Source organism: Lissotriton vulgaris, chromosome 3_1 (assembly GCF_964263255.1).
Source record: "Lissotriton vulgaris chromosome 3_1, aLisVul1.2, whole genome shotgun sequence".
Taxonomy (NCBI): Eukaryota; Metazoa; Chordata; class Amphibia; order Caudata; family Salamandridae; genus Lissotriton; species Lissotriton vulgaris.
This window is the reverse complement of record NC_141689.1, coordinates 9900127-9915895: the sequence shown is the minus strand read 5'-3', so window position 1 is coordinate 9915895 and position 15769 is coordinate 9900127. Positions and strand designations below refer to the sequence as shown.

The 15769-nt window shown below is 49.1% G+C and overlaps 1 protein-coding gene across 2 annotated transcripts in view; it reads left to right on the top strand.

Moving 5' to 3' along the window:
- ARHGEF39 (Rho guanine nucleotide exchange factor 39) overlaps positions 1 to 15769 on the top strand; it is a 64261-nt gene that overhangs the window by 5956 nt on the left and 42536 nt on the right. Inside the window, exons 2-5 of one of the 2 annotated variants that reach the window (XM_086959993.1) lie at positions 3984 to 4206; positions 6432 to 6610; positions 14480 to 14574; positions 15184 to 15304. In XM_086959993.1, coding sequence (XP_086816119.1) covers positions 4164 to 4206; positions 6432 to 6610; positions 14480 to 14574; positions 15184 to 15304 — 438 coding nt within the window. In that variant the 5' untranslated portion in view covers positions 3984 to 4163. Of the gene's footprint in view, positions 1 to 3983; positions 4207 to 6428; positions 6611 to 14479; positions 14575 to 15183; positions 15305 to 15769 lie in introns of both variants that reach the window. The other variant, XM_086959992.1, reaches the window with a different exon arrangement.

Here is a 15769-nt window from a genome sequence, read left to right as displayed (position 1 = left end):
ACTCCGCAGGACTCTTCCGGGGAGACAACGTGCCCAGTCAGGTCCCGCTCCGGGGCTGCTCCCTCCGGCGTCAACAGGCACAGGGACACTGGCACTCCGCTCCTTCGCTTCCCGGGCGGACGCCGGCTGCACACAGGGCTCTCCTCTCTCTGCACCGGAGCCTTGCGCCAGCCTTTGCAGCCTGCCTCCTGGGAAGCTCCGGTCACGCTCGACTTCCTGCTTCTGGTCAGGCCCCGCCTCTGTCTCGAGGAGGGCTGCCTGACTTCCGCCCAGCCCGGGCTGCTTTCCTGGTCGTTACAATATCAATGCCCTTCTTGTAAATCCAGTTAAAGAAAGTGACTCCTAAGCACAGCTCGCCGCAGCTGTGTATACGCTAGGCTATCAACAGGGTGACAGATGAGAAAGGGAATTGTTGTGACAGGGGCCACAGTCTTATCTTAAACTGCACAGAACTCTTGTAGGCAGAGCAGCGACGTCACACGGGGAGCTGCCCTCCTTACTACAGTGGCTTCTTCCCACTGCAGGGGTCTCCCACTGGGGCTTGCTTTACTGGGGCTTGCTTTACTGGGGCTCTTACACAGCTTCAGTGACCTCACACTCCGGCGACCTTTACTGCAGTGACGTCGCGCCTGGGCTTCCATTAACATCACATTGACTCAGCAAGAGCTGAGTCACTGCATCGACATCTCATTGGCAACTGCATGAATGACAGATGGATATCAACAGTTACATCGCACTAGGAGCTGTACTCACCGAAGTGACATCACATTGATATTGGCCTAAGTGCAGTGATAGCACAGGGAGGTGCGCCCATTGCAGTGGCGTCATACAGCCAATGAATCTGACAGAGAGCTTTCCTCAGTGCACCGACGTCATGCCGAGTACTGCAATTACTAGTGTGATATTACATACACTGCATGGGGCCTTCACTCTTGTAACCTCACACTGGACTTTCTTCGCTCACCACAGCAGTGTCTCAGAGGGCCCAGCACCTTTAGCGTTGAAAACACGCAGCATCGGCCCTCCCTACCGTGACATGCGTGTCTGCAACATTCAGCACACTGTGCGTGCTTTCACTTTTAGTAAAGCATCCAGATCGCACTTCTTATTTAATACGGCAGTCAAAAACATCCATTTCTAATTTTGTAACAGTGCCCAGCATTTTCACACAACAGCCCTATTCCTTCGGGCATTGCTCCGCCCCGGAGTCGAATGACCCTTCTGCTCAGCAGCAACAGTCAGAAGCTAGGAGCAGCGATGCAGGAAGAAGACCGGTCAGCAAGCAAATGGCACAGTTAAAAGTTTTCTTTTAATTATTTGTATTTCTGTTAATAGTATTTATATGTTGCGTCTAGAGTCAGTCATACTTAGGGACTTGTTCCAATCCAGTTGAGGCAGTGCCAGAGGTGTTGATGGGGCAGGGCTATTCATCTAATAAAATGTACATCCGAGCACACAGTACGTGGTGTGCTTTAAAAAGAAATATTTTTTCACGTGATCCTTAGATAATGTCGAGGGAGGGGGTGACACCTCCGAGGCCTGCCCAAGCCCTTAGACTTTCCGTACTAATAACGTCACTAACAAGCAGGCCTTTCTCATGTGTGACAACTTAGCAATTCATGGAACGCCAAGAGGCAGCACTTTGCATTCTGGGACTTGTAGTTTTGTTTCCCAGAGCTATTAAACCCATCACAAGTGTTTGTTTACAAAAAAGGACTGCAGGCGTGTAACTCATAAACAGCTTTGATTGAAGTTAGTGGCTAATGCCCTCTGAGGGCAGCAGGTAGGGGCATGCCAGGTTACCTCATCTCTGCATGTCACCAGGACTCCACGTTTCACAGGCTGTCCCTGTCATTTACACAATATTGGGTTCATAGCTTCCGGGAGCCTCTAAACTGTGTCCCCCTCCCGCACCCCCTCAGAACTTTACAATTGCTGACTTTTAATCTGGATTTTTACATCTCAAGTATGCGTTTACTAACCCTGGTATCCAACCCTGGCCACAAAATCTGGCCTGCCCGGAGGGGTCTTGAAGGGAATAAAGCCGCTTGTTTATTTAGATGGTCGGCGGTTCTAATCTGTAATAAGAAGTGTGACTCCGTGCTTGATTTGAGTGAAAGGCAGCATGGAGGCTGTACCAAGCTTAGAGTGATGTACTTTTCTTTCTATCTTTTTCGTGTGTATGTGTATTGATATAAAAAATGTTACACAGTGCCTATAGCCACTGTTATGTGTTCTTTTAGTGATTTCGTATAGCACAAACTAAACCAGAAGGCATTAGAGCACTTTACCTGAGCACCAGTTTCATTACGTTAGGCTACTTTCATTTTTTAGGTCTCGTCTATCCGACAACACCACTCAGCCACAGCATTACTCAGCACCACCTCAGCACACTCGGCACCACCACAGCACCACTCAGCACCACCACAGCACCACTCAGCACCACCACAGCACCACTCAGCACCACCACAGCAACACTCAGCACCACCACAGCAACACTCAGCACCACCACAGCAACACTCAGCACCACCACAGCAACACTCAGCACCACCACAGCACCACCACAGCAACTCAGCACCACCACAGAAACACTCAGCACCACCACAGCAACACTCAGCACCACCACAGCAACACTCAGCACCACCACAGCATCACTCTGGAACACCACAGCATCACTCTGTGCCACCACAGCATCACTCTGTGCCACCACAGCATCACTCTGTGCCACCACAGCATCACTCTGTGCCACCACAGCATCACTCTGTGCCACCACAGCATCACTCTGTGCCACCACAGCATCACTCTGTGCCACCACAGCATCACTCTGTGCCACCACAGCATCACTCTGTGCCACCACAGCATCACTCACGGCCTCCACAGCATCACTCACGGCCTCCACAGCATCACTCACGGCCTCCACAGCATCACTCACGGCCTCCACAGCATCACTCCGCGCCATCACAGCATCAATCTGTGCAACCATTCAACAACAACTGGTTCAAATATGTTCTCTCAATGCGAGACCTATTGCATTGCAAATGCTTGTTCTTCTCTGTTCTTCCTTCTGAAGGGTTTGCAAGCATTTATGTATTTTGCCAGTTTACATCCGCATTGGCTTGGTTGGACTCATTAAGCTTTTAAGTCTTCAGCTTTCATTATACCAATGAATGTGATTTCTATGACAGTTCATGTATATTCATGTGTGTGCAATCCTTCAATAAAAATGATTTAATACTAAATAGTGATTTTCCAAGGACACAGTTTGGCCAGATGGGGAAACCTGGATTAAAAACAATTGTCCTGGTGAAATTTTCCTTAAACCGCTATGGTTTGTGGTGATTCTGATGCTAGGGCCGCAGCGCTACCCTCCCTGTGGAATTAACCACCTTTTGATTAGACTGTTTCCAGTATATTTAGATTAGTGTCACAACCAGGATAGAACATGGAGTTCCCAGGTAGAGTGGTTAGTGTACCAGCTGCACAATATCTAGTAGTATTTTCTGTTCATGCAGCAAATTTTCCACCTTTTTGGTGGTTTGGCATTCCTGTTTTGTGTGTGTGTGTTTTTGTTTTGAATTCAGTGCTTGAATGGAGCGTTTTTCTGAGTACTACCAATGTTAGATGTGTAACAAAAGGTAGAATTATCTTGTGGCCCTTTTCTTTGGGTCCTGGGCAGAAGTTGCTTTCTGACGCTGGCCACTGCTGTTCGAATGCCTGGGCTAACTACCAGAGATGTGGCAGAGATTTAACTCTCTAATATGACTTTGTAATCGCACTTGAGAATCCCATTGTTCTGTGAAAGTGGTTATAAAAGATGAATGGGCTCTTTTAAAGGAATGAAGCTCATCAAGAAACCATTGGGCAGACAGGGCGATTCCGCACCAAGACTAGCTAAGCAGCCACAAAGATGGTGCGAGTTAAAGAGCAGGGATACTGAGTGAGAGCGGACTGCTAAATGAAGCGCTTTTGATTGCCCATTGTAGGTCCCTCTGCAGCACTGGTGCCACGCGTGCCCTGCGTAGGATACATCATGTGCATTCTACCAGGCGCAGAAAGATGCTCCTAATACGGGACCAGCCCTACAGAGCCTGGGGTATTTGCACCCTGCCCAGCATTGCTCTCTTCACTGCGCGAGACAACTAACCTACATCGCACCCTCCTTGATGCCTAGGACCCGCAGCCAGGGATCCCACGCAAAGAGCCCGGGTGAGTACTTCCATATGACTTGACCCCAACATGCCTCTTACTGAGTAGCGTAGCTGTGGATGTGATGGCGACCCTACAATGTACTTCAAGATATATGGAAGGTTACCCTGTCAAATGTACACAGGTAGGGGTAGAGTACTATGAGAAAAGAGAGAAACCTGTGGTTTGCATAAAACTAAATAGTCATGAATACTGAAATGAACTGGGCTATGCCAAGTAGAAACTAATACAGATATATTAGTCACTGTAACTCATTGTGGAAATGGTTTGAATTTCAAGCACTGTCCGTATCTATCTTTCCCAAACTGATTCAATTCGATAAACAAAATCTAACCGGTAAACACACAACAATGGAATTTAAAAGGTATAAACACAATTTATTAAAATACCTCCCTATTAGGGTTACAATCTAATTAAAATACAATAAAATAATCCCATAAGTGAAATTAATCTAAAAAAGGGGGTCAAAGTACAGAGGTCGACGCTGCGTTTCGGTGTTCGTAATGATTAGTTACACCTTCTTCAGGACACTTTGACGATTCACAAATCAATCTAAAGATTTGAGAAAACAAATTTAAAAATATATTCCTTCATCACATGATCAGTCATTACTATACAGTGTTTACCAAACTAGTTAGGTTACCTTATAAAAATAAAAGTTATAGTTATACCTGTTTAGCAAAAAAGAGGGGGGACGTGCTATTGTGAGAACACATTGTTAATCTCAAGTTGGCCTTCTATTACCACACTAGAGTTTTATATGTTTATTTGGACAACTCGTCATCTAAATTCAACTATCCACTGAGTTTACTATTTTCATTATTTGGACAACTCGTCGTGAATTTAGATTTATTTTTATAAGGTAACCTAACTAGTTTGGTAAACACTGTGATTATTTTATTGTCTTTTAATTAGATTGTAACCCTAATAGGGAGGTATTTTAATAAATTGTGTTTATACCTTTTAAATTCCATTGTTGTTGTGTGTTTACCTGTTAGATTTTGTTTATCGAATTGAATCAGTTTGGGAAAGATAGATACGGACAGTGCTTGAAATTCAAACCATTTCCACAATGAGTTACAGTGACTAATATATCTGTATTAGTTTCTACTTGGCATAGCCCAGTTCATTTCAGTATTCATGACTCTATTTAGTTTTATGCAAACCACAGGTTTCTCTCTTTTCTCATAGGACCCTACAATGTAGCTTCCACTCTGAAACTGAGCCGTGAGTTGTAGCTGTGAAGTCAGGGCCGGTAGTGAAGGTGGACTGACCCTGAGATGAGGCTGTGGCAGTGGTAGGCGGGCTCTCCAGATGTAGCTCTGGTCTCACATTGACCTGTATTGGTGACTCTTATGGTGTCTGACTTTGTCTTCATTTTGGGTCCTGACCCTGAGATGTAGAAGTGATCGCGGCCGTACTCTTAAAGTGTAACTTTGGGCTGATGGTGTACTGGTAACAGTGACTGTTGTTTAGCTGTGAAGGTAATGATATGGTTCTGAGATTGTGCTGTGGAGGTGGTGGTGACTTTGAGGGCCTGGTCTTTTCCTGACATATCATTCTGCAGTTGATGTTCTTTTTCTAAGGTCTCACATTTCACTTGATTTTTTTCCTAACATTCAGCTGCATCAGAGATGTTTTTTTTCTGAGCTGGTGCTGTGAAGGTGTTTGTCTTTTTCCCAAGATGAAATTGTGGAGGTTGTTGTTTTTATCTTAAATATTATGTGCTGCTGCTGATTTTTATTGAGGTGTACCTGTTGAGGGAGTTGTCTTTGCTGAGTTACTTCGGTGGAGGTGATGACCATTGTCTGAAGTGGTGCTGGGGAGGTGATGACCATTGTCTGAAGTGGTGCTGGGGAGGTGAGGACCATTGTCTGAAGTGGTGCTGGGGAGGTGATGACCATTGTCTGAAGTGGTGCTGGGGAGGTGATGACCATTGTCTGAAGTGGTGCTGGGGAGGTGATGACCATTGTCTGAAGTGGTGCTGGGGAGGTGATGACCATTGTCTGAAGTGGTGCTGGGGAGGGGATGACCATTGTCTGAAGTGGTGCTGTGGGGGTGATATTTTTGCTGTGGAGGGAGTGGTCTTTGCTGTGGAGGTGATGACCGTTGCCTAAAGTGGGGCTGTGAGACGATTGGTATTTGTCCGAGTTGTAGTTGGGACGGTGATGGCCTCGCCCTGAGATGTTTATTTGATTTTAGTGTTGTTCTGTTTGTTCCAGCAGTGAATGCACATGCAGGCCCCTCTGCTCCCGCAGCTATGAGTACGCACCTAGAGCATGCAGTAGCGGTCAGCACCGTGGAGGAGCAGCGGGCCCGCTGGCAGCGCAAGAGAGTACGCACTGCCAAGGAGCTGGTGGAGTCGGAGCGCAGATATGTGGAGCAGTTGGGCCTGGTCACCACGGTGAGAAGTGCTGCAGTCCTAATGGTTCAACCGTGAGGGCGCTGCTCTTGTGAGATTGTGTGTAGCGTGCATTGGTGTATGTTGGGAGGTTCTACCCTTGTTAGAACCAAATGACACGTCCTGTATCCTAAATCATACTCGTATCACAGAAACACCAGAGTTTCATTGGAAATGTTGTTGGTTACTCAAAAGATGCATTGAACAGCTTTTGGCGATTTTTTTCTTTAAATTAAAAAAAATATATAGATGCTTTACAAAAAAACATTACTGCAGGTGGCAGACCCGTCTACGGATTTTGTGGGTTCAAATCATTTCCCAGAACCTGCTTCTTCGGGTTCAATGTGCTATTTTCACTGTCCCCAGATGAACACAAGCTGTCGCATATTTTAAGTGTTCAATGACCCCCACCCCCATTACCCCCATGTTTTTAGGTCTTGCTGAGCCAATGCGCTTGCGCATTGCTCCTGCGAGAATTATGTAGGGGCTCCAGGAAAGCCTGTCAGAGGACTTTGGAATGAGGTTTATGGCCAGTGCATGTGCGCCAGGCGCGCGCTCGCCATTTGCTCCCCCGCCCCCTATCAGACTTCAAAGGAAGACGTTCCCCCCCCCCCATAAGACTTCAAAGTAGTGCGCTCCTGAACTTGCTGGCTTCGCTCTTGTTTCCTATTTCTCAATCCCTTCTAAGTTCTTCCTACTTTGTCTTCACTTCTCCCGCTCTCTCTTGCTTCCTTTTCCCACCTTTCCTCCTAACATTCCATGTTGTGCTGTTTGTTATGTTGTTATATTGTTATGTAATTTTGTGACTCACTTGTATGTAATGTTGATTTGTGCAGTGCTGCTAGTATTTCTGCTCCTACCCAATGTTTGTTCCTGTTCCCTCTCTCACCTTCCTCTCAATCACCCCTCTCTTTTCCACATGTCCTCTGCCTACTTTCTCTAACTTCTCCGTTCTCTCCCTTGCACTTTTATTTTCAGTCCGTCACTCACTCCTTTCATCTCCTCGCCTCTAGCCTCATTCTTTCCTCCTTATTCATTTATTTTCATCTTCCTCATCCCACTTTTCTGCTCTTCGACTCTCCTTTCTCACTTAATCTTGCAGTTCCTCTCGGTTTATTTCCTCGGCGCTCTCATGCCGCAGTCCTTCTTTGCAGTCGTTCCTTGCATTGACTACCCACGTAGCCTGTCCTTGCTTTCCCTCATCTGTTACTCCACTGCTTGTCTGCTGTCTTTCATTCTATTTCCAGCTGTTTTGTCTGTCCCTGTCCTCTGTCTTTTGTGGCGCCCCACCTGTTCACTCCTTTCTCTCTCCTCGTAATGTTACCTCCGATTTGTTTTCTCCTCTGCGACCCCTCAGTTCTTCCCTGCTGTCTCCTCCCCCCTGTCTTCTACAGGTATGCCTCTCCCTTCTTCTCTGTCCACCCCTTCTGTCTTCTACTGGGCTGCCCTCTCCCAGCTCTGGGTCCTTAGCTGAGCTCCTATCCTTCTCTGCAGTCTTTCTTCTCTCTACCGCCGACCTTGCCTCTCCTCCTCCTCTTTCTGGTGTGCTCCACTCTGTCTTCCCTTCTCTCTCCTACGGATCTGTTCGCTCCCAGCTCTCTGTTCTTCGAGTTGATTTTACTCCCTCCCTGTTGTATTCCTGTTTCTCTCTCCTTTATATTGTCTTTCCCTGCTCTTTCCTCTGTTGTGCTCTGCACCTCCTCTGTTGTCTTTCTTTCTCTTTATCCTGTTAAGCCTTCTTCAGTGCTGTCTCACCCTTTTATAGGTTTCACCTAAAGAGAGCATGCGCTGTCAGCAAAAACAATTATCCTGAAAAGGGAGCTTAGAGCTCGCCCATTACTTACCTTTATTTACCATTGATAGAATCCCACGTCATTCATGCTTCTTTGCTTACCATTCGTCAGCTGCTCCTCCTGGCACCCTCGCGTCCCCTCACCCTCGCGTCCCCTCACCCTCGCGTCCCCTCACCCTCGCGTCCCCTCACCCTCGCGTCCCCTCACCCTCGCGTCCCCTCACCCTCGCGTCCCCTCACCCTCGCGTCCCCTCACCCTCGCGTCCCCTCACCCTCGCGTCCCCTCACCCTCGCGTCTCCTCACCCTCACGTCCCCTCACCCCCGCTCACCCTCACGTCCCCTCACCCCCCCTCACCCTACCGTCCCTCACCCCCCTCACCCTCACGTCCCCTCACCCTCACGTCCCCTCACCCTCACGTCCCCTCACCCTCACGTCCCTTCACGTCCCCTCACCCTCACGTCCCCTCACCCTCACGTCCCCTCACCCTCACGTCCCCTCACGTCCCCTCACCCCCCCTCACCCCCCCTCACCCTCACGTCCCCTCACCCTCACGTCCCCTCACCCTCACGTCCCCTCACCCTCACGTCCCCTCACCCTCACACACCCACACCCTCACCCTCACACACCCTCACCCTCACCCTCACACCCCCTCACCCTCACACCCCCTCACCCTCACACCCACACCCTCACACACCCTCACCCTCACGTCCCCTCACCCCCCTCACCCTCACGTCCCCTCACCCCCCTCACCCTCACGTCCCCTCACCCTCACGTCCCCTCACCCTCACGTCCCCTCACCCTCACGTCCCCTCACCCTCACGTCCCCTCACCCTCACGTCCCCTCACCCTCACGTCCCTTCACCCTCACGTCCCCTCACCCTCACGTCCCCTCACCCTCACGTCCCTTCACGTCCCCTCACCCTCACGTCCCCTCACCCTCACGTCCCCTCACCCTCACGTCCCCTCACCCTCACGTCCCCTCACCCCCCCTCACGTCCCCTCACCCTCACGTCCCCTCACCCTCACGTCCCCTCACCCTCACACACCCACACCCTCACACACCCACACCCTCACCCTCACACCCCCTCACCCTCACACACCCACACCCTCACCCTCACACACCCTCACACCCCCTCACCCTCACCCTCACACCCCCTCACCCTCACACCCCTCACCCTCACCCTCACACCCCTCACCCTCACACCCCCTCACCCCCCCTCACCCCCCCTCACCCTCACACCCCTCACCCTCACACCCCTCACCCTCACACCCCCTCACCCTCACACCCCCTCACCCCCCCTCACCCTCACACCCCCCCTCACCCTCACACCCCCCCTCACCCTCACACCCCCCTCACCCTCACCCACCCTCTCACCCTCACCCACCCTCTCACCCTCACTCACCCTCACTCACCCTCACTCACCCTCACTCACCCTCACTCACCCTCACTCACCCTCACTCACCCTCACTCACCCTCACTCACCCTCACTCACCCTCACTCACCCTCACTCACCCTCACTCACCCTCACTCACCCTCTCACCCTCACTCCCCCTCTCACCCTCACTCCCCCTCTCACCCTCACTCCCCCTCTCACCCTCACTCCCCCTCTCACCCTCACTCCCCCTCTCACCCTCACTCCCCCTCTCACCCTCACTCCCCCTCTCACCCTCACTCCCCCTCTCACCCTCACTCCCCCTCTCACCCTCACTCACCCTCACACCCATATACCCCCCTCACCCTCACACACCCTCACTCACCCTCACACCCTCAGACCCCCTCACCCTCACACACCCTCACACCCTCAGACCCCCTCACCCTCACACACCCTCACCCCCTCACCCACCCTCACCCACACACACCCTCACACACACCCTCACACCCCCTCACCCTCACACCCCCTCACCCTCACACACCCTCACACACCCTCACCCTCACACCCCCTCACCCTCACCCTCACACCACTCACCCTCACACCCCCTCACCCTCACACCCCCTCACCCCCCCTCACCCTCACACCCCCCTCACCCTCACACCCCCCTCACCCTCACACCCCCCCTCACCCTCACACCCCCCCTCACCCTCACCCACCCTCTCACCCTCTCACCCTCTCACCCTCACTCACCCTCACTCACCCTCACTCACCCTCACTCACCCTCACTCACCCTCACTCACCCTCACTCACCCTCACTCACCCTCACTCACCCTCTCACCCTCACTCACCCTCTCACCCTCACTCACCCTCACACCCTCAGACCCCCCTCACCTTCACACACCGTTACACCCTCAGACCTCCCTCACCCTCACACACCCTCACCCCCTCACCCACCCTCACCCCCTCACCCACCCTCACTCACACACACCCTCACACACACCCTCACACCCCCTCACCCACACTCACACACCCTCACCAGCATAGCATAACAAAACATAGCATAGCATAACACAACATAGCATAACAAAATCAAAGCATAACATAACAAAGCATAGCAAAACAAAACAGCATAGTATAACAAAACATAGCATAACAAAACACAACTAAACATAGCATAACATAAGAAAACATAGCATAACAACATAAAACAAAGCATAGCATAACAAAACATAGCAAATCACATCAAAACACAACAAAACATGGCATACATAACAAAACATAGCATTGCAAGCAAAGCATAGCAAAACATAGCATAACGGAACAAAACACAACAAAGCATAGCATAACAAAACACAACATAGCATAGCAAAACAAGGCTTAGCATAACAAAGCTTAGCATAACAAAGCATAGCATAATAAAACACAACAAAGCATAGCATAGCAGAACAAAGCATAGCATAACAAAACACAACAAAACATAGCATAGGATAGCATAACAAAACAAAGCATAGGAGAGCAAATTATAGCATAACAAAAAATAGCATAGCATAACAAAACAGCATAACACAACAAAACATAGTATAGCTTAATAAAACATAGCATAGCAAAACAAAGCATAGCATAATAAAACATAACAAAACAGCATTACAAAACATAGCATAACACAACAAAACATAGCATAGCTTAACAAAACAAAGCATAGCATAATAAAACATAACATAGCATAGCATAACAAAATATAGCATAACAAAACACAGCATAGCATAACAAATCAAAGCATAGGATAGCAAAACATAGCATAGCATACAGCATCACTCCGCACCACCACAGCATCACTCGGGGGCACCACAACATCACTATGGGCTACCACAGCATCACTGAACGCCACAGCATCACTCGTCGCCACCACAGCATCAATCTGTGCAACCATTCAACAACTGGTTCAAATATGTTCTCTCAATGTTTCAAGCATTATTACAAATATCACAAAAAGATGTTAATATTTCACTTCTGTTCTTGGATTTTCGTCACAATAAAATACACTGAACATATTCTTCACAAAAGTTATTTACAAAAGTTTAAGCTATTGCCTTTATAAATTACAATCACTTTTATTTAAGTATTAATTATTGGAAAAAATTAAAAGCCATTGTTATTTGTAATATCAATACATGTAAGTCACGTAAATACAACACATATTGCATTACAAATGCTATAGGTGTCACATTTGCGAAAGTTATAACTATTGGCATTGTAAATGACAAAGCTATTAATTTCGCTATTTTCAAAAACAAAACATAAATAAAAACTTTGTCATTTACAATACCAATAGCTCAAATTTTCCTAATGCGAGACCTATTGCATTGCAAATGCTTGTTTGCTTGTATGTGTGATCCCTCCATGATCTATCGGTACTCTAGTGTTTTCTCATCTAGACTTTCAGCAGATGCTATTTCCATTATTGGGTGACGCCATTAAGGAAACTTGCAGATATGAGCAGCTCAATAGAAGTTGTCAAGAAATGGATGGACATGAACAAGACAGTACTCTCGGGGTGTTACTAAACTGGACCCCTCGATGATGAACTGACCTTGGAAGGGCTGTTGTCCTGGTTGCAGGGTCGACATCCCACAAAGTCCTTTCCAGCCTGGTTGAAGTTCAGTCACCACTGGACTACTAGTCGCCCGTTGTCACGCTTACTGGCCAATCCTTCCTGAGTCAATAACTTGCCTTCTGAGAGTCCCAGCAACTCTCCGACAGCACTCCTGGGCTCAGCGAATTCAGGGAAACTCTGTGCAGCAAGTCTTTGATTTCGGTGCTGCAGGGCAGTGGTGGTAGCGTCTTGAAGACTTTGGGCTACCGACCTGTCCCAGCAGGCTTCGTCAGCTGTTGTCCCAGTGTTGCGATCAGGTGCCCAGTCAGATGGCCTTCGCGTTCCCTTTGCTTTACTGAGCTCTGGCGACAGCTTCTCTTTAAGTGGGACATGGCAGGCACAGTCCCTCTCTTCGCTAGCCACCCTTTGGAGCAGGTACAGCCCTTTTTTTGCTGGTACTTCGGTGCGGCAGGGCTGTCCTTATTCGGTTTTCCTTCCGAGTTGGACGAGATCTGAGTTCTGGGTGCCAACGGTGCTCTGTTTAGTTTCAGATAATTCCCTCAGGGTATGATTCGGTTGGTAGCGAATGGGCTACCAGGATCTCTCCCTCTTGATGACCATTTCCTGGGATGTGTGCTATCAGACTATCCCAAATGCACAATTCTGCCCACTCCCAAATGACCCCGATCTAGACACTCAGAGCTCTCTAGCCCACCCCCAGAGGTATGGCTCCCAAGAAGCCACATGCCCCTGTAAAAAATTGCTGGACAACTGGCTTCTCCTGTCCTGTCCCCAGTACCAGCCTGTCTGATATATCCAATAATTATAAAAAGGATGAAGGCACCACTGCCAATCTTGGAGATTCTCTTCATTTGCCATTTCATAATGGGAGTCCTATAAAGGAGGACGGTGACAATCTACCGGGGAAGATCTCCGAGACCCCCTACTCAGTCCATCTACACCTGTTACCTCTCCCAGAGCCTTCATATTTCCTTCGCTGCAGTAGCCAGCGTAGGAATCATATCTAGAACATATAACGGTCCCTATAAAGGGAGGTAAAGACCTAACCAGAGCTGTCAGGATAACACAAATGATAGAAATACGTGTTTCCCTCGCATATCCTTGGACCTTACGTTAAATGCTGCATCCCATAACATGATAGCCGCACCTCCGTGGTCATCACGCATGACTTGGAAACCCTTCCCTCAAAAGCTCAAAGTGAAGCAAGCACAGCTCAATTGACGCACCCAAGCATTGTTGCTTGTACTAGCGCTTTACTACCTCACTTGAGGGTAGTAAGCACTAGACAAATACTGCATTTAGATTGCTGAAAGTGTTGTACGTGGTGCTTATTTTTGCATCAATTAACCTGGGTGAAGCCCCCGGGAACTAGATCTGAAAGGCCATGATTGTTTGAGTTGGGAACCATTATTCACTTTAATGCCTCTTCAACTCCTTCTCCCCAAAAGTTTTAGAAGAGATTCCTTCCTTCCTGCAGCCGGCCTCCGTTGACAGTAGCAATGACTATAACTCTATATTAGATCATGCAGGGAATCCGGTCACCCCTGCTGCTGGTGCCTGGTGGGTTTGAAGGGCACACCTTTCCTCGTCTACACAACTTTCCTCAGAAAAGACCCCCTCCTTCCAGGGATGTTCAGAAAGCCAGCTGTCCCCAAACGTCTTTTGTTCTCTCAGTTGACTTGAGGGTGGCCGCCTACCTTTAATCTGGGTGGCATGTGCAATAATGAGGCCTGTTTACCGTTGGGTATAGGAGGAAAGCAGGGGAGTCTGCCTTCCAGGAAGAACTGAACCCACTACCATGACATCCCAGGTGCAGTTTACTGGTGCCTAATCAATGTAACAGGTGAACTTTCCATCCTGTCAGCAACTTTACTTTTGACAAGTGCTGGCATGCATGAGGGCTTCCAGCAGCTCTGGCAACTTATGATCTTTTCGCCCACGCCGTATCTTTTGCGCCGTATTACTGTGGCCTTATTTAGCAACTCAGTTAGTTTTCCAGTGCCAGGGAAGATGTTAGTAAAGCGAGTGTAGGTGGGCATGCAGACACATACTGTATTCTTACAGTTTCTCTCTTTCCTTTTGTTGTTGCAGTATTTCGTCGAGATTTTAAAGGCAAAGGGAACGCTGCGTCAAGATATCAGAGAGACGATCTTTGGGCCAATAAAATCTATTTACCAGGCCAACGAGTGAGTGATCTTTAGGACTGTGTGTGAGAGTGACAGAGAGCATCGAAGGATACCAGAGGGCGTGGTGAGGATGTTGGTGCACTAGGGAGACTGGGGCCTGGACGCTTGGGATGTACGTGAGGTGGTATGACATTGCGGTGTGAGCGTTTGCTGTACTAAGAAGACTGGGGCCTGGACGCTTGGGATGTACGTGAGGTGGTGTGACATTGCGGTGTGAGCGTTTGCTGTACTAAGGAGACTGGGGCCTGGACGCTTGGGATGTACGTGAGGTGGTGTGACAATCCGGTGTGAGCGTTTGCTGTACTAAGGAGACTGGGGCCTGGACGCTTGGGATGTACGTGAGGCGGTGTGAGGGGTTTCTGTTGTACAGAGGCAGGTGAAGTCCATGGCAGCAGGGCTGACGGGGGTGAGTAATGGTATGTTTTGGGATGTCAAAGCTGCAAGATGTCAGTGTGGCGTTGTTAAAATGTCACAGTAGAAGTTGCCATGGTAACATTGCCTAGAAGCTTTTTTTTGGGCCAGTATGAGGGGGCTGGAGTGCCTGAGAGCCTCCTTTACAAATGGTGGTATTCTGTGTCAGTCTTACACCTGATTTCTGCCCCTCATCAGGGCCCTTCTGCAGTCCCTGGAAAGCAGCCAGTTCGGAGATGGCTTTGAAGACTTCTGTCTGTTCCTGGACCTGTATCGACGCTACACAGACGGTTTGGAACAGGCCTCAAAAGTGCTTCAGGTGACTTTGACCTCATTGTACCTTTATTCTCCCTTAATCCTCCTTCAGCCCTTTTCTTCCTGTGTCCTAATGGTGTTGCCATCGAGTGCCAGGCGCAGAGTGCTGTGGTGGGTGTCTGCAAAGATTGTCCTGGCATCTCCGGGGCCGACTTACATAAGCAGTTATGAGCACAGGACCCCTTGTAAGTGGTCACCCCCAGTTTTTCTTTTATTTGTATTTTTTTAGACTCACTTGCTGGTAATCTTCTACTCAAACACTGTAAGGTGCCCCCATTTTCTTACCTCCGACACATTTCTCCCTTACCCCCAGCCCCACAAACTCCCCCCCTCCGTCCTCCCCCCACCCCACCCCCTGGAAGACCATCAACAGACCTTGAAGCGCACATCTTGCGATATGGAGCAGCAGCAAAGAACTGGCAGGTCCCTGGTCGCCGTGCCGGGTGCGGTCTGCAGTTGTTAGCTCTAT